Source organism: Accipiter gentilis, chromosome 6, assembly GCF_929443795.1.
Source record: "Accipiter gentilis chromosome 6, bAccGen1.1, whole genome shotgun sequence".
NCBI classification, from domain to species: domain Eukaryota; kingdom Metazoa; phylum Chordata; class Aves; order Accipitriformes; family Accipitridae; genus Astur; species Astur gentilis.
Window position 1 is genome coordinate 3875132 of NC_064885.1, and position 18910 is coordinate 3894041.

General features: G+C 38.5%; 1 protein-coding gene across 3 annotated transcripts; it reads right to left on the minus strand.

Moving 5' to 3' along the window:
• Window positions 1-1655: 1655 nt before the first annotated feature.
• On the minus strand, window positions 1656-18771 carry RPS6KB1 (ribosomal protein S6 kinase B1). 3 transcript variants are annotated; one of them, XM_049804053.1, is made up of 15 exons: window positions 18562-18771; window positions 15082-15131; window positions 13879-13999; window positions 13447-13515; window positions 12837-12984; window positions 12105-12162; window positions 10996-11096; window positions 9972-10062; window positions 9679-9769; window positions 9272-9379; window positions 8914-8976; window positions 8003-8080; window positions 6249-6356; window positions 5534-5646; window positions 1656-4965 (listed from the first exon to the last, which is right to left on the minus strand). In XM_049804053.1, exons 1-15 carry the CDS (start codon window positions 18631-18633, stop codon window positions 4728-4730), a joined length of 1509 nt encoding a protein of 502 aa, XP_049660010.1. In that variant the 5' UTR covers window positions 18634-18771; the 3' UTR covers window positions 1656-4727. The 3 variants fall into 3 exon arrangements, 2 of the variants coding, with proteins under 2 accessions (XP_049660010.1, XP_049660011.1); XM_049804054.1 differs by lacking the exons at window positions 1656-4965; window positions 5534-5646; window positions 6249-6356 and adding an exon at window positions 6363-6542; XR_007506449.1 differs by lacking the exons at window positions 1656-4965; window positions 5534-5646; window positions 6249-6356; window positions 8003-8080 and having other exon boundaries at window positions 8913-8976; window positions 9675-9769.
• Between the last annotated feature and the right edge of the window lie 139 nt (window positions 18772-18910).

The following is an 18910-nucleotide window of genomic DNA, read 5'->3' on the forward strand; positions in this document are numbered from 1 at the left end:
TTGGACTGGTAGACCTAAGATGTACTAGGAAGGTAGTTACAGATAAGAAACATGCTGCTGTACACATATACATTCAAAGTACGCAGGGAAATTTGAAAGAAGTTAACCTGAACTAAATATTCTTTTGCTATAGAACAAAAGCATTTATAAACTACATACCGCAACAGGTAGTTCAATATCTGAGACAGATACTGTACATTGAGGAATTAAAGCATCAAGGACTGTATGCAAGGCCAGCATTATTACTAAAAAATATGAAACTAATTTAGAAGCATCCCACTTGTGGTTAAGAAAAAAACCCACAGGAACTTGACAGTGTCATCTAGCCTGTAAAGCTCACCAAGACTATCTTATGGAGCACAACAAAACATGATGTCAGTGCTTTGAGTCAGCCTTGGATTGTTGCTGATCCTTTGGTATTTGTCTACCACATAGTAGTAACACTACCTTACTAGAATAAAGGTGGAGGACCAGGGAACAATTTGTCTTTAAGATCCAGTGAAAATTATCCAAACCCAGTAATATTATCAAACACATTTTATTAAAAACCAAAGAACTAAAAAGAGATTTGATCAACCAGTTTAGATTTACACTTCATAAATGAAACAACTCATTCTCATCTTAGTTACAGAGAGGAAAGAAAGTGAGTAACTTACATCCATGAATGACATCCTCTCTGATCCGCTTGTCAGCATCATGCTATTAAGATGCAACTCTTTCTTATCAAGCCCATTCAGGCCAGGGTAACTGCCCTGCTTTCCACACACACAGACACCCAGCACATGTCTGACTCTGCAGGAGACAGAACAGAGAAGAGGATGACAAATGGCAATCAATAGCTACTTTTTAAAAAGAGCCCAAGAACCTAGGTGAAGGTACCAGCCTTGGTAAGACAAACCGATCAGAACTAGCATCTGTCAGGTCCTCTAAGTTCTAAGCGTAATTCCTCCTCCCTCCCTTTCCCTTCAAAGCTGTCATGAAAGATGATTTAGGTCCACAGTTATACTTGGGGACTATCTACTCCCCCCCCCCCCCCAAAAAAAGTCACTTGGATTAGCATATATCTAAATTTGCATTTAATTGGTATTCGCATCCATCTTATTCAGCAGTTGAGTATATTTAGTTCCAATAAACTGTGAAAGATGAAAAACAGAATGGGGATTACCTTTATTTCTACTAAGGCAGCTCAAGTTTGTTTCTTGAAGACAGCAGCAAAGCCAAGTTAATCTAGAAGAGAACAATCTGTAGAAGTTCATAGATAGGAACTGCATACAGTATATCATCAAGGATCTGCAGGAAGAATATTTAAGTGATTTCCCTTGTTCTTAAGAACTTCTCCTCCTTTATCCCTGAGGGTAAAGGATTTCCCTCTAAACTGGGAAAATTAAACAGCAACTATCCTGCTGTAGAGACAGAATTTTTTAAAAAACAACCAAAACTCAAGCACCTGTCCTAACAATAGTAGTCTTTCTCAATGTTTGATGCACTTTCTGATTAACAATGAGAGCAAGTTGGGAGTTAATATTAAAAAGAGAATAGACCCGAAGTAAACATCCGCTCTGTGACTAGAGTGAACTTAAATATTAAATGTTCTCCAGCAGTTCAGCTTTTAGATAGCAAGACAAAAAAAAGGGATATTCAAAAGAACAATTGACTCATTTATTTTTATCTTTTATTATGAGCTAATACCAGGATGACATTCAAATGTCAGATGGCACAATTAAGACAGTCTTGGTAGGAATTATTCCAGCATTCCCAAAATTACAATTTAGTACACGAATGGCATCAAATGTATGCATCACTCCCACAGAGAAAAATTATGAAATTCTTGAATATTTTATACCAGAATAGTTTCTGCATCAAATGGGAAAAGAAAAACTGCTGGTAACACAGCTGACCTATAAACCTTTTGTGATAATGACCTGCAGAACAAAATATTTCCCTATTTAACATCTGGTAAAAAAAAAAAAAATATGACTTCTGTTCAAGTTTAAGATTTAATACTTTTATATGGTTAGCCACAACAGGTATTAACCTCAGTTTTACTATATTTTTGTAATGCTACAAAAATCCTATAAAATCAAATTATAGTGAATTTTTCAGTGATTATAATTAAAAAAGCGCAGCTTGTACAAAATAAAAAAAATAAGATTCTATACTCTAATGAAAAATTTAAGACATTTTTAAATGAACAAAAGAAAGCACTTGTTAAGCTCTCCAATATTCAATGCATTCTGCACTTATCTGAAATAGCCAGACAGGAGCTAGAACTCCACTCCCCTTAGTTCACAACTAGTAATTTTGACACTATTATATATATATAGAGGATCTATGTCTGATATTTTTACAAATAAATACAGGATAAACCATATTGCATAGTGTGTGCTTGCTGTCTGAGTCACACTCCAAAAGTTTCACAGTTATGGTAGGGAATTAAACTTATAATCTATGGGATGAAACATTGACAGTACATGAAATTTACTTTTAAAACCGATGAATTGTATCTGTAATTAATCAGTGAACTCAGACAAACAACTCTTGCCATTCTTGCCAGCCATATTAAACCAATTCTACTGGACAATTATATCCAGCCAACCAAAAAGCAACTGTTAGCTGTAACTAGGACCAAGAGAGATCTGCCTCAAAAGAAATTTTTTTTTTAAACTAATTTACTTTATACTCAGTAAACATGTTAGGAAACTTATGTTAACAAGTGGCACAGAGAGGCACTGCTTCAAGTGCTGCGTATTTGCAAATATGCATAATACAAACACACATGAGCACTTTGATTTCAGTTTCACAACATGTCACCAGTGGCCAAATGAAAAATGGCAATCTTCCAGTATGATGTATGTCACTATAAGGTAACTTGATTTTCCTTATAACTAAAAAAAGAAATTTTCCAACAAAAGGCTTATCAGGAAGGAAAAAAAAATACTAATTTTTGCTCAATCATAACCATCTTTTTTGTTGGTTCTTTGTTAATATCAACAAGATACCGATGAATCCTCCTGACTTGCAAATTTTAGAAAACAGCACTCTGATTGGATTCAACATGCTTAGAGAGTTTATGGCTTGGATCCTATGGCTCAAAAAGATTCAGTATACACAGAGTAAGCAGAATCTATAAAAAAATCCCTACTGTTGTGAAACACTAGAAGTAGACTTTGCACAGTTTGACTAAAGATAATGAATGCAACGTGTGGCAGGCAAAAAGTGACAGGACTTGTATGCAGTTGCATGATCATATACACACACACGCACACACCATACATACTCTAACTAGTGTAAAGCTCTGCAGATATTAACCCTTTCACCAGCTATGTTCATGGAAATGCTTTCTTTAAGGCAGGAAGTATTTAAGTAAGGTAAAGTTACCTTTATTTTATTCTTTGTACCTGTAGGTCATTTGTACAGATTGTGACAATTTCAAAAACATAAATAGTGTCCTTAGAACATGTTTCCTAAATTAAGTTGCTAAAGTTCTGACCCACTGTGGAAGACATTCACTGAAAGGCCATTTAACACTTTTCTCATACAATCAGCAAATTTATTGCCCCAGCATAGAAAAAAATGTTGATAAATTTAGAAATGTATAATGGCAGGGAACTCCCATAAGCAAAATTTTATTTAAAAAAAAAAAAGTCCTCAAATTCTTACCCACTGGTTACAAAAAGGTTTATTTCCTTATACTATGTAGAATTTGTATATATTTCTTGTGGTACTTCCTATATGTTTTTACTGACCTTGTATTCAAATGCACTTTTTCCTGATCTTTTGTATGGGTAAGAATCTGAACGTAATCAGCTGTCTCCATCTAAGGACTAGCATATACAAAAGTTATGTTTCCCAGTGAAATGTCTGCTGAGGACAAGGATGAAATAAGCAGGACATGTATGTGAGCCCATGGCTTCCAGTTAAGCCTAGAACATAGCAGCATTGCTGTTTGATTAGATCCATTTGTCTTTGCAGGAACAGGTATTTCAGCTGGGTAAGCAAGTGAAACAGTTCTCTCCCACCCCACATTGCCAAGCTGGTAATTGAGCGATTCACTTATTGATTTGTTGTTCATGAGGAGAAGAATCAGAACTAGAGCCTTTACTTTCTTCACAGCAACCAATTATTTTGCATCTTTAATTTTGGGATACTTTCCATAATGAGCTGAATCAAAAAATCTATTTGAAAAATATATATTTTTATATATATAAAAAACTCATTATGTTTTGAATGTGAAATACCAATTAATTTTATCTTTCATCTTTGATTCCACCCCATTGTAGGAAACAGCTTAATCAAGCTTGCATGCTAATTATTCCTCAGACGCAAGCATAGAGGCATTTCATACTTTGCCTAGTGAAAGGGCTAACCCTCCTTGACACATTCACGACTAGACCAGTGATTCTGAAGCAACATCCTGACCCTTAATACTGTCAGTTTCAAGCTATCAAGCTGAAAAATCCTTGATAAGGTGAGAAGATGTCACTGCGAATCAGTTAGATGATGTGCCTAGAGTTCTGCAATACCATTTTCTAAAGTTTTTTATGCACCATTGATTGACAGAAAAAAATCCATATTTCTTTGCTTTCCAAGTCGCTCTGTGCAATGACTGACTCTTTGATACTGTCACTTTTTAAAAGTAAACCATACAAGCCCTCATATTTCAACTTCAAGGGGGCTTATGTCTGTTCTTTGTTTTCCACCTTCGAAGGCTTAAAAAAATTGTGTTGTCATAGATTCATGCGCAAGTGCTCTGGTCGTTTGGAAATCATGGGAAAAGCTTGTTTTTTATATGGCCCAGAGTTTGGTTGCCGGATTGGAAGTGGTGCTGAGGCCTCTCCACAGACTGTCACATCCATTTGTTCTATTCCACTTGTCTCCATTGGATATTCCACAGGTGTCTGAGTATTTGATGCGCTGGCAGAAGCACCTCTTCCCCAGAATTCCCCAGGGGAAAACTTTACAGGGCTTTAAAACAAGAAATATAAAAATCAGAGATGAAGATATACACAGCACCAAGGTATGTCCTTTACTCTGCAGGAAGCTGAACTCAAATGCCTATTGAGAAGCATTTATAATTCCTTCCTTCCACTTCAAGAAGTTTGAGAAAGTTTCCATGTCTAGCTTCTACCACGGTCTCTTGTAAAGTAAAATTCTCTCATTTGAGTAGCGAGGATATATTTTTAGATGATTGCAGAAGGAATTTTCTGTACTAACATGATTCTTTAGCGGCACATAAGTACTTAGGATGTTCTGAAACAGTTCTAGAGGAATGGTGTACCAAAGTCACCAGACTGTGAGGCTGTATCAGCGTTGAATATCAAGCAAATTAGTACTTCTTGTGCTGCCAAACACCACAGATTTGTCTCTAATAATGTGGTTTGTAAAACAGGATTGATGCTGCACTTCTAATGGAAGTGATGGGCTTACCGAGAAGAAAGGCTGCATTTTTTATTCCTAGTGCAGATCTATTTCAACTACTTGCCAAAAAGTGTATTACAAAAAAAAGAAAAAAAGAAAAAAAAAAAAAAGATACCTGACTGGTGTCCTAGGGCTACCTATGAATCTGCGAGGTGATCGAATTTTTGGTTCAAAAGAAAATTTCTCTTTTACGCTTTCAAGTACAGATGGAGCCACATACGTAAAACCCTGCAAAACAGGAATGAACGCACTATAACTTACAGGAGAGATTTACATTTATGATCACTTCTGCAGTTATGATTGGCATGAAATAGTAAATGAAAATTATAAAAAGGAGAGTAAACGTAGACATATGAACTTCTACTCACTTCTTGAAGCAAACAGCAGGACTTTAGGGAGTTCCTCACCCAGGTGCCTGCACACCCCAGATATTTCTACTCAGATCACAGATTCCCACAGGCATGCTCAATTTAATTAATTTTGATCGATAGAACAGACATTGTTCTTCCTGCATGACTATGAAAGTAATCACATGTCCAGGGTTCATAATGCAACTATGAATTAGAATGCTGACATTCCAGAAAATAAGCAACGCTTGTTGGCTGTTCTATCTATATAAAGAAAATGTCAGCAGTAATCCAACTAAGTATTTTCAAAGCCCTTAAACATATCAAACCTGTTGCACAACATGTGTTTAAAACGATGACAGCTTGCTTCAAGTATTGGGTGTTAAATTCAATAGAATTAATTTACCTGAAATACCCTACTGTTTCCAAGTAACACAACATACGTCTCCACAGTCATTACATACTTGTCCCTGGCTCACTTACCAGAAAGACCTGGTTGGCACTTTCACTGAGAGTAGAGTCATCTGGGCTATCAACAGGTGTCTGACGTGTAAACTTTGAATCAAACTGGCTCACATCCTCTTCAGATTGCTTTGCAAAAACAAAATGATTAAGGGTTTATATTACAGATATCAACCAAATGGCTTAGCGGTGATCAGTGTAGCCTCTGGATGGAGTTCATTCCATAGGTTTTTGGCAGAGCTCTGCTGTAGTAAAACCCTGGAGTGGTGTCGGAATCCTGTCGCTGCCAGTGGGAGGTCACTATGGGCACTGACACTGAGAAATAAAGGCAAGGGGGAGGGGCAAAAATTATGGATCAAAAAGGAACACAAATTAAAAAGATGCCTTTAAAAAAAAAAATCTCAAATTACAAACAAAAACTTTGAGAAATACAATGCCAGTTTCTTGCAAGTTTAGCCCTTGTCACAACCAGTATAGAACAGTTGCAACTATTAGTTTTTGGAAGCCTCTCCTGATAATTTCATCCTGTCTTTGCAGATACAGAAGTTTTTATATTGTGAGGGATAGATGACAACTCTGGAATAAGTGACTATGAAGAACATTGTTAAATTCAGTCAAAGAACAACAGATACAATTCCAAGATTCCTTCTCTCATTCGTAAGTGTAACTGAAAAGGCAGTCTGTATTCATTTGTGCAGGCCTTCATGAACCATGAAAGCACATTTTCAAAAACCATCTATTTTGTAGAAGTAACTTCCATAAAATTTGCTAATAACAGAAGAATGCTAAACTACCTTCCAATAATTCATTTGGAAATATCAGCCATGTATCATTCTGAATTTCCTTCAAAACGGTGAGGAGAAAAGGTCTGAAATCCCCATGCTGTAGTATTTTCAACACTAGTGATGCCTAAGTCAGTTTAAAGTGAGATTTTTAGTAGTCGGGAACTACTGGGGTGGCAATACCATTGCTGCTGTAGCTAATTGTACCCAGAGGGAAAAAAGACAGACACCCCACACCATCAAAATCTAAGATAAGATAATACAGGCTTATTCATCACAACACTGGTTTGAGGTGAATTTTAATTACTGCCTAGAATGCACAAAATGCATTGTAAATATTAATAAGCAAATGTACAAAATGCTTAATTAGGTGACTTCATTTACTTTTGCTTAGCAACTACTTATCTTAGTTTCAGCTAAATACTGACTTACTGTATGTTTAGAAGCAGAAATTCAGAGGTAAGTGCACTTGCAAGTCTGTTTAACCTACAGATTAGAAGCAGGAGGAATTAAAACTGAAGCAGAACCTTCTTCCTCCAGAAAAGTAAACAGAAGGATAAATTAGCTCATGGCTGGTTTCTGCCACCTTCTCACATAAAAAAGCAAGATCCTATTCCAGTGACGTACAAGTACCATGACGACAGAGTTGGACAGAACAGCATGCTCATGACAGCCAGTATTTCATACTGTGTGGAGAATTAAAGAGGTTTTTTTGAATTGTTGATTCAGCACCAGTTCTCAGGAAAAAAACCTCCCAACTTCATCAGGTAGTAGATCTGGTAGATCAGGTGGTAGATCTCCCATCTTTAAATTTGACAAGAGTGAAATCTGAGAACCAGTAACCTAAGTTGATGCATTTAACTATATAAAGTAGCAGAAATCAACAGCACTCCAGTTGCTAAGAGTGGGTGTTTCTAAGTTTTAGGTTCCACATTGTGTAAGCCCTTTCCTAAAGGCATACAAGGAATATCTCACAGCATTCTGAGTACATACCAATAAGGGTTTAAAAGGAGGTTCCACCTTTCGTGCCAACAGCTCATCCCAGTTAATGTGTCTGAAGAACGGGTGAGCCTACAAGAGTTAGCAATAGCACAGTCATCATCTGCCTCCTGGGTATAAATCACAGAAATTTAAGAATTAAGCTTGTTCTTTTCAGACCCCCTCTGTGGTGTCTTTCTTTCAAAATCACATATGGGTCTACTGTAATATATCCTGCAGCACTACATCAGAGTAGCTGGAATTGCTGAAAAATGATACCATACCTCCAAGTCAGACAACATATGTCCCTATCGTGTTTTCCTTGAAAGATTAGAAAAAGCCAGTTTACATGCAAAATATCTCTACATTTTTCAACTTTAAAAGTTAGGTATCTAAAAATAATGACAAAACACTGTATTAATGACAAATTGTCAGAACTGTGAAATAAGGAGGACTCTCTAGTACATTGTTAATCTCGCCATAAAAAAAGTCAAGCTGGAAGCAACAGGAACTAGGCCTCTGCCTTAACTTTTAACTATGCAACACTGAATGCAAACTAACAACCCTTTTCCTTTGGAAAAACTGCACTAAACGCAAAGACTGGCAGGTTTTCATCAGACTGCTAGAGTATCATCGCTCTTATATGGTTGACTGTACAATTAGCATCGAGCAACTAGTAGAAAAGATCTACAGGAAGACAGAGCTAAAGAATAAAAGTTATTTTCCAAATATCAGAATTATCAAACAGGTAGACAGCTGTTTTCATTAAGCTTTAAACCATTCACATTTTGATCAGCTGTCACGAGTGACTGCCTTTTTGCTCATTACACTTCAAGACAGACATACTCTCCTTCCCTGATGTACCCTCAAAGCTGTTTTATTTTCAGTGAGGTAATTTAAGAATTCTTGAGTTAAGCAGAAGTTACCTGAACTTCTCCAGCATCTCCAGGACCAGCTCCTAGACGTGAGGCAGCATTTCTTTTTAGCAGCTTAAGGAGAAATAAAATCCAAAAAAGAAAAATCAGTTATGTCGTTATGACTAGACTAGTTCTGACATGAATCATCATTCCAATGAATACCATGCAGAATGAACACAGAACAATGAGAAAATCTGCATTCGTTAGAAAACAATTGTATTTTCAAGGAAAATCACTTTCTGTACCATGCAAAACCAATACTGACTTACAAGGAGTAAAACAAGCATGGACTGAATAGCCATACTCATATCATTTTACTTCTATTTTCTACATACACGTGTAGTACTGACATTCATTGAAATTCTACCTTTTTAAGCAGATCTCTGGCTTCTTGTGTGAGGTAGGGAGGCAAGTTGAGTTTACACTTGAGAATCTTGTCAATTGTTTTCTTTCTGTTCTCCCCAGTGAAAGGAGGCTAGAAAGCACCATTGTAATGGGAGGAAAAATAGGACTTGTTCAGGTCTCTTATTTGTGTACACAGAACTCACTTCAGTAATTTATAAAGCAGACAAAATTACTGCAAATGGGACTTCCAAATAACTGTTTGGATGAGAGCAGCTCATGACTGTAGCCAGCATAAGTGTAGCCGTATTTTAGTCATATTTCTTACTTGCAGTTTGTATATCTACAAATATTATACATCATCTGAATTAGAATACATGTAACTACAAAAGCTACAAAGAGAAATACATGCAATTATAACTGTGCACCTACTGCTCCAGTCAGCATGTCATACATTAATGCCCCCAAACTCCACCAGTCCACAGCACGATTATGCCCACTCCTCATCAAGATTTCAGGGGCCCTATAATCAAAAAAATTGAAAATATGAACATATTTTAACAAGCTTAATACTAATTCTGACTAGTAGTTTTCAAGCAAAACCACATTTATCAAGTAAAATTTCCGCAAGTGACTGAACATATGAACCATCAGTTAAAAAAGGCAACATTTAGCCATTACCCCCAGACCAAAGCAATGCTTTTCTATTTCATCATGCAGCTCACATGTATTCAATTGTTCCACAGAACGTGTGTGTGACTGTTCCATCATGAATAGATTCTTTACATAATCCGAAGTCAGTCAATTTTACGTGACCTGAAATTAAATATATAAAATTTAAGACTTAACAGAATTCTGATATTTGTATAAGTAACATTAAGAAAAATAGAAATTTTTAACATGGATATGTAATAACTTTGAACTACTTCCTGGTATCTTCAATGGTCTGACAAAGCAATACAGAATGAGGTAACACACTTAGAAATAAAGCCTCTGTGCATAAGAAAGTGTTGCCACTTGAAGAGAAACAAAACTACCAAAACGTATTCACATATAGACAAATGTATTTATACATAAAGACTGTAGAGCATCATTCAGATAAGAGCGTAGGCTATCGATTTTTACTGCTTGCTTCAAAAAGTTCAGAGAACAACCTCCAACAAATTGTAAAGTGCCCTGAATAATTCAGTACAAAGACTTAGTCTAAAAGTAGTAAGTTGTTTAAGATAACATGAAAATACTGGATGGCACAGATTGTCAGACTGATCAGTGTCATACAGCCGATGTAACAGCGCATTCAGGAATTGCTACTACTGTCAGGTAAAGTGTCAATAGCTAGATCAATCATTTCAGCTACAGATGATTTGGCATCCTACCTAAATTGCCTTTCCTAACATCTTCAGTCATTCCGATTACTAAAACGTCACTGATGCTACACTGAAGACACAGATCTGTATGTACTTTACAATGACCCAGTAGAAGAAAAATTCCACAAGCTGCAGAAATAGCAAGTCAACCATTCAAAAAATGTCTGCATCTGTACACATGGAACTTGGGAGCTTGATGTGGCCTATTAAATTTGAAGCTGTGTTTAAGGGTAAGAAATTAGCTTTGGCAATTCTTCAGTTATACCAAGAGAGATAATGAACATGCCATTGTTCTAAGGAAATTCACATAAGAGTGAAGCGTTGTGACCTTTGAAGAATTGTTTTCAAATGATTGGCATTGTAACTGTTACTATAGTTCTACCTTGATGATTAAGCATGATATTTTCTGGCTTCAGATCACGGTAGATGATTCCTTTTTGATGCAAGTGCCCCAGTGCCATTGAGATTTCTGCCAGGTAAAAGCTGAAAGGAAACATATGCCACAAAATTAAGACATATTCAATCAAGCATCTTAAGCACTAAGACTATTATGTACATACCAGTGGTTCCTTGAAAGTATCATTAAAAGTGTATGAGAGAAAAAATGAGAGAAACAGTGACGCCTTTGAGGATGGTTTGCCAAAAGGCATACGGACTCCAAGATGAACTACAAAATTACGCCATTAGCATTAGGTGTACCTGTTCAGTAGCTCTCTTATCATGAATATATTTGGAGGGATCTGAATTTACCAGTTAGTGGTTAAAATACGCTTCAATCTGTATTACCACACCTAGATGACAAAGTTGAAGAAAAATAAAAAATGAAGCTAAGGAGGTAACCGGCAGCACCCAGAGTGCCATCAGTGGGACAGTATTACAGCCCCATAGGTACATCAAAGCTTTTCTGAGGCATTTATCAGCATGCACTGTGGAAAGATCCAACTGTATTCAGTTGTGTGAAGCCTAATCAATACGGGATAAATTTCAACTTGTTTATAAGTAAAATATCACTCTTCAAAAGGCTTTTTCTCCTTCATTAGAATAATTTCCTTCAGCACTTTACACATTTGATTGTTAGAATACAGCCATTACAGTTACTTGGAAATTCTGTAACTGGCTGGTAAAATTGTGTGTGGGTCAAGAACAAAAAAAAAAAATAATATTGCATCTACAGCAAGTCTTTCACAGTCTTTTTTCCAAACACCAAAGTCCAAACACTTTCACAGTCTCTTCTCCAAAAACACGTCCTTTACCACAACCCTATGGAATATGGCCTCACTCGGCAACCAGCAATGGACTTTCATCTGTAGTAAGACTGGCACAAACTGGTAAGTACAGAACACATACATCTTCCCAAAACCCAGTTAAAGGCTCTTTTCACTAGACTACAAAATTAATGAGTAGTTATAGTTTTTCAAGTCATAAAGTACCATTTAAGCACTCGGAAAAAAAAACCCAAACCTATTAGTTTACTACAATAGTTTCACTTACCAAGCTGTGTCTTCCATAAATATCCCTTCTCTCTCTAACTGCATAAATAGTTCTCCTCCTGTCATGAGAAAAATAAGATTATACTCTATTGAAGTGCATTCTATCATTTTTAGTCAGTCAAAGGTCTATTTTCTAGAAAAACTATAACCAACAGGTATTCTGTCCTGCTCCAAGGAAAGCTGTTTCACAAAAAAACAACTGAGAATTTACTATTCTGTTATTCTTGGAATTCTATCAACTAAAGAGATGCCAAAAGAAATCAAAACAGCATGCTGAAAAAAATAACAGCATTTCTGTCCCTGGTTTGTCCTATTGTTACAACTTGAGCAAATTGCTTCTAATCTGTGTCTCCTTCCCTATCCGTGAAATAAAGGTAACACTTTCTTGTTTCACAAAGAACCTGCAAAGACTCAAACCTCAGGTACTCTGCATGACTGCATAGGATCTAAGTGTAACATACAGTAATTACAAACCTGATGGAAGAAGAGGTATTAAAAATCTTCCTCTCCTGTACTGTCATGAAAAATAACTATTTTATGTTTCATTCATCTTTCTTGTACTGAATTGGAAGGTTTATTTATGCTATTCTATGTATTCTTAATGCTAACCTATTTTACATTTTTAAGACGCCATGTCAGTAGTTAGCTGGCTTTTTATAATCAGAATAAGAAATCCAAATTGTCACTTAACGCAAGATACCAAGAAGCAGGTAACAGAATTTCATATACGGACCACTGAGATACTCAAGGATGAGGTAGAGTTTTCCACCAGTCTGAAAGGCATAAATTAAGTCTACGATGAAGGGATGTTTCACTTCCTCCAGTATATTCCGCTCTGCTTTTGTATGGGCTGTATCCTTTGCATTCCTTACAATCATTGCCTACAGAAAGCAGAGATATCTGAGCACAAGAACACGCTAAACAAGGCAGACTTTTATATTTAGTTCCGTTCTGAGTTTACTAAATCACAACGCTACACATGACTTGGCAACATAATAAAAAAAAAAAAAAAAAAAAAAAAGAAAATTTCACCACAATATTTATGTAACATCACAGGTTTCTTGCGGAAATTTAATTCTTCATTTATTTAATAGAATCATACAATAATTTGGGTTGGAAGGAACCTCCTGAGCTATTTAAATTAGTTGCTAAGAGCTACACAGACAGAATAATTTAGTTAAAGACTAATTATAATTCCAACTGTACCTGGATAACAACTGTGTATTTCACAGATAAAAGTTTAGTTTTAGGTATATTATGTAATTAGATCATTTTTAACAGCTAAAGGGAGAGAGAGGTTTTTTTAGATTCAGACAGTAGTGAAACATGAACATTCAGGTTACCTTTTTAAGAACTTTCATGGCAAATATTTTCCCAGTGTTTGCTCCAGTTACTTTTCGTACTTGAAATACCTATACAACACCAATACAAAAGCAATCACATATTATGACTGCATTAGCCGTCACAAATTAAAAAACAAAGTTCTGCGAAAGAGAGATGAGATCACCTACAAACTGCAATGCTGCCTGAAGCAGAAGAGCTAGTGATTTGAACCAGAACCAGTTTGGGACATTTTCTACTGCCACCAGCTGGTGAGGCTCTGCCAGTGGCTTTGGTCCCATGCCACCAACCTTGGCAGCCCAGAGGTTACCTTCTGGTAGAATGAACTTTTCAGAAAACAGGATGGGAAGATTAGACCTGGCCAAAGGCAGCAAGCGAGCACCTTAAGCGCCTTCAGTGTAATGGATTTACTTCTGTAGAAAACAGTTCCTTACCTTTCCATAGCCACCTTTGCCAAGTACGCGTAGTAACTCAAAGCACTCTGGTCGGATCTTTTCTGGACCTCTGTTTACACTAGTCTCTGAAATCTCAAATTTTTCACAATGTTCCATGCCACTGGATAAAACCGAAACAAGAATATAAGACTACCTGATACTCAAAAGTGGTCAAATTAAAGTAAGCAAGCAAATTACTTTCTAAAAAGCATACAGTATATCTGACAGAACCGAATGACTGCTTTGGAGATTGGGAGAATTCTCAGCATCAGAAATTTTATTTAGATGTATGCAAAGCATTAAGTTGCACCTTGCACAGAAAAGATTACCTGCAAATTTTGGGGATTTATAGTATCAAGATTGCCTTCAGATTCCTTCAATTTAATGCATAATAAATCTCTGTATTACACCAGAATTAATTTTAAAAGACCAAAGCCTCAAAGTGACTTAGATATTCCTACAGGACCTCAAGTAAAGGCAAGGCTACAAGGTGTGTTTAGGTTTCAGATCACATTCAGCAGCCCCAACAGTCACGGTAAGACTTCCGTAACACAAATACCTTGCAGAAAAAGCTGTAACAAAGAAAAGTCTCACAACTCTGACCATGCCACAGAAGACTGAACCATAATTTAATGATGCTTCTAAATTATGCTACAGTTCTGCAAAAGACTAACAGATGGATCCTGCTAAAGTAAATGTAACTGAACTGTTTTAACTATCACTGCTTTCTTCTGACAACACGGTATGCTGAAACAATCTGGAAATCTATAAATGAAGTAATTCTAAAGGTAGCTGTCTCCTGAACATTAAATCAGAACTTCTGTATTCTCATGATTCAGACTGCTATGCAAATCTGCAACTGGAGCCTTTATAAAATGAACAGGACATACAACGTTCTGCGGACAGTGCATTATATTCATATTACAAATTTACAAATATTATTCAAGTACAAGAGATATGTTAGGAGAAACAAGGATTAAAAGACAAACAGCAAGTTTTGCCAGAATTTTTTTATTATTATTATTATTTTATTTCGAGATACAATTCACAAATTTTAATGTGAAGAAATAGTGAATTTACTAGAAACAACTCAAAACTGAACAAGAATGACAAAATTTTCTATTTAACTTAACAATGTAACAAAATCAGAAGTTATATGTAGTTGTCATGAATGATACAGAACATTTTCTAGCAGCAACTTACAGGTCATATTGGCCAACTCCTCCATGGTCCATGCTCTCACTTAATTGACCCTAGGGATGGGAGGGGTAGAAGGAAGATTAATTATGACCAAAAAAAAAAAGCACCATTAAAAATAAATGCGCTGATGTGTTTTACAACTTCTTAAATTAAATTATGTAATAATTATAATTTATATAATTAAACAAGTCTAAAGGTCAGGAGTAATAAGTTATCAGCAGAAGATAAGACATGTACAAAATTCTGTAAAAGATTTGCACTAATTCCACATATCTCACACAGTGACATGGGGAACCACCGTTTTACCTGACTGCCTTGCTACTCAATCGCTTAAATATTAGAGGCAACAATTTTGCACACCCCCAGGTGAATCTGAAAAATGTTAAGGTACTGCATTTTTCTTTGCAGTTGCTCTTGCATACAAATTTTAAAATCCTATTACAGTACTACACAAATCAGAACAATAGTAAAGACTATGTGAATAGTTGGAACTGGGATTCATACGCACCAGAGACAAATAATCTACCGAGAAGGTTTTATTATTCTGTATTGGTAACAGTCAAATCCCAACAGTAACGAAAGAATTAAGCTTTACTCTGATGTTAAATACCTTATCGGACCAATAATCATTCAGACTAATGCACGCAAATATTACTAAAGAAGGTTCAAGGACTTCAACATCAGAACTAATCACCATTAAAGAACCTAGTTCAATTTTTAAGAGATGTTTTCTTCAAAGAATTTTCAACTTGATCCCTTATGCAAGATAATATATCCCTGCAATTGTGGCTCTACATGGCAAAAGAAGTGCAAACCAAGCAGACAGCTGGAATGAATAGAATTTAATGGGCAAGCTTGTAATGAGCTTTAGACTATACCTTAACATTTTTATTTTTAAAAACACGTACATAAAATAACAACTGCAAGTTAGTGAGAAACAGCCTGGAATCTACACGCTGAATACCAATATATTGAGTGACGTGTGAAATTCAGAGAACCAGGAGGAAAAAAGCCATTGAGATCTGCAAAAAGCAGACCAAAGCAAGGAGGGCATTGTAAGATATTATGTAAGTGAAAACACCACCCAATGAAAGCACTAACCAACAAAAATTAGAAACTTCCAATAGCTTCCAAACCATTTAAACATTAAAGTTTACAGAGGCTGGTTTATTTTGGTGGGTGATCTAGAGGGAAATTTAACTCCTGGGTCCCACCTACTAGCACCACAAGCAGTTATGGAGTCCAAAAGTTCAAGTTTGTTTCCAGGTCAGAATGTTGCTAGCTCCTGTCCTCTTGATAACATTTATTAGAGAAATCCAGCTTATTGACATCTGTTTCACAATAAAACCCACTGAAGCTGCCCTTGACCCTACCACTAGATGCCAACAAACGAATTTCAAAAAATTTCAACAAATACGGAGAATAAACACTCATTATGTTCCTAGAGCAACTTCTCAAGTTAGCCAATGGTTCTGGCAAAGTTTACACATGCTTTTCTTGCCCCTGTGAACTATGGTTTTCATTCTCAGTATTAACTTGAACAAAATTCACTTTAGATACCACTCCACTATTTTCAGGATTTCTTCTCATTTCAAAAACCAAGAAATGCAATGGTGTGCTGGCTGGAAGGCTAGCAGTCCTTCAGTCTGTACATATCGTTTCATTTATTACAAACACAAAAACTAAGGCTGGTTTTTTCACCATAACAACTATTGCAAACAACCATATGGCTTATGAGTAAACGCTCCATTTAAACAATTACTCAGATTTTCTAGAATGGCTGCACCTATTCAAAACTACAACTGATCTGTTCTTGCTGCTACTAGGCTTACAGCTTTCAGGAGGTACCAGGGACCAGCACCACAGAGATTAGACAAGATTGTCCAGACTTTACATCTTGCTCACTTCCAGTTTAATGATCTCAACTGCACTGGCTGCAATGTCTTTCTGATCCTTGTAAGACATGCACAACACTTACAAAGATGACTTTCAGTGAAACATTTTTTCCCCTTACACGTTCCTGGTGCTTCCCCTTCTTTCCTGCTCTTATGCCCCCTGCTCTTCAGTTCTAATTTCAAGTCCATTCTCACTCTCCTTTAGCTGTTTGCCAAAAGGCACCTGAGAACCAAATCAGGTTGCCAACGTGCGTGCATTCATGTCCACAGCTGTGCCAGTAAAACTTCAGTCATAGCAATTTTTTTAAATCCACAATAACTAACAAATTTTTTAATTGTTCCCTAAGACTGAATTACTGGGACACGAGAGAGAACAAATTCAACTTTCTTGCCACCCCCCTTAGAACCTGTTCTTGGCAACATTAACAGTGTGATGTAAGCGACGTTTTTTTAAGCCGAGTACTTTATTGATTATTGAGGTGACAGACACTGCTTCTTCCTGCAGGTTGAGAAGCCGTCAAGCCTTCAGCTGTCAGACAACATCTCTACAGTTTATGTGCAGTGTGGGTATTCCAGCTGTGATATCAAGAGTATCTCAAAGACTCCAAGAATGTCATTAGTATTTAAATAGCAAAAAATAAATGCGGTAGCAGTTTAAGCAATAGCAAATGTTTAATACACCAAACAATATAAAAAAAGCAACAGTAGCACTAGGAAAACATCAACAGAGATCTTATAGTAAAATTCCCCCAAGGCCTTAACAGAATCTACGTGAACATTACAAAGCGACAAACTACAGATTACAAGGTGAACCGTTTATGAAAGCATGAGATGGAGATGCACGCCGATCCACACAGACGTCTAACGCTGCATTTTAAAGCCTTCCTTTCAATTTTGGCGCTAGAGCAACGACTTTATTCAGCCCCAGAAAGATTAGCATTTCTGCACTGACGTTAAAACATGTGACGAGGGAAGAAAATGTGGTGGGGTGGGGTGGGGTGGGGGGGAATAAAAACACCCCCCAAACCCCCCACTCCGCTGCGGCACTTGTGCTAGGAAATCCAACGCAAAACTTCCAAGGGAAAAAGCTCCCGCGAGTTCGGCGCAGCCCCCACCGCCCAGCCAGCCGGAGCGCAACCTCTGCCCCCCCCCCGCCTCGGCGGGGAAGCCCTGCTAGCTCAGCCGCCTAAAACCCGCTCCTCGCCGCTTCCTTGGCGCGGACGGGAACTCCCCGGGCGTTACGAGAAGCCCCTTTTCCCCCGCCGCAACCGTCGGGGCAGCGCGGCGGGCTCTGACCGGGCAGGGCGCGGTCGCGGCCGCCTCACCTGAGCGGCCCGGGGCGGCGGCCGGCGCCTCGCTCCCGCCTCGCCCGCCTCCCCACGGTCCCCGGCCGCCTCCCCGGCCGGGCCGGCCGCCGGCGGGATGTCGTCCCGTCCCCCGTCCCCTCACGGCGCAGACCCGCGGGGCCGCCTCCCGCTCTCTCCCCTCAGGCCTGCCCCTAGCGCCGCTCCCCGCGCCGGCCTCCCGCTCGCTCCCTCCCCTCCCCGCGCCTCGCCTCGCCGGCTCGGGTTCTCCCCCCCCCTCTCACCCCCTCCTCCAGCTCCTCGTCCGAACCCGCGTCCTCGGGCTGGTCCAGGTCGATGTCGAACACGCCCGCCATGGCGCGGGTGTGAGCCGCCGCGGCGCCGCCGCCCCTTCCTGGCTGTGCTGGGTGCGCGGGGCCTGGGCCCGCCTCATGGGCCCGCACCCCCCAACTCCGCCACGGACGCCATCACCGGCTGCCCGACCTCAGCGCGCCTGCGCCCCCCCGCCCCGACTGCGGGCGCCGCGCAGGCGCACAACCCCTCCCGGCATTGGCCGGGGCCGCACTGAGCGTGCGCGGACGGACGATCGGGCTCGGGGGTGGGGCTGAGCATGCGCAAGCCGCGCCCGCCGGC

What these genes read in the sequence shown, in the direction of transcription:
- RPS6KB1 (XM_049804053.1), bottom strand. Translation starts at nt 18,633, where the DNA reads ATGGCGGGCGTGTTCGACATCGACCTGGACCAGCCCGAGGACGCGGGT. An exon ending in CCATGAAAGTTCTTAAAAAG is followed by an intron (nt 12,985 to 13,446) that starts GTAACCTGAATG and finishes TGCTTTCTGTAG; the next exon opens with GCAATGATTGTAAGGAATGC. An exon ending in TGTGGAACAATTGAATACAT is followed by an intron (nt 9,770 to 9,971) that starts GTGAGCTGCATG and finishes TTTTGATTATAG; the next exon opens with GGCCCCTGAAATCTTGATGA.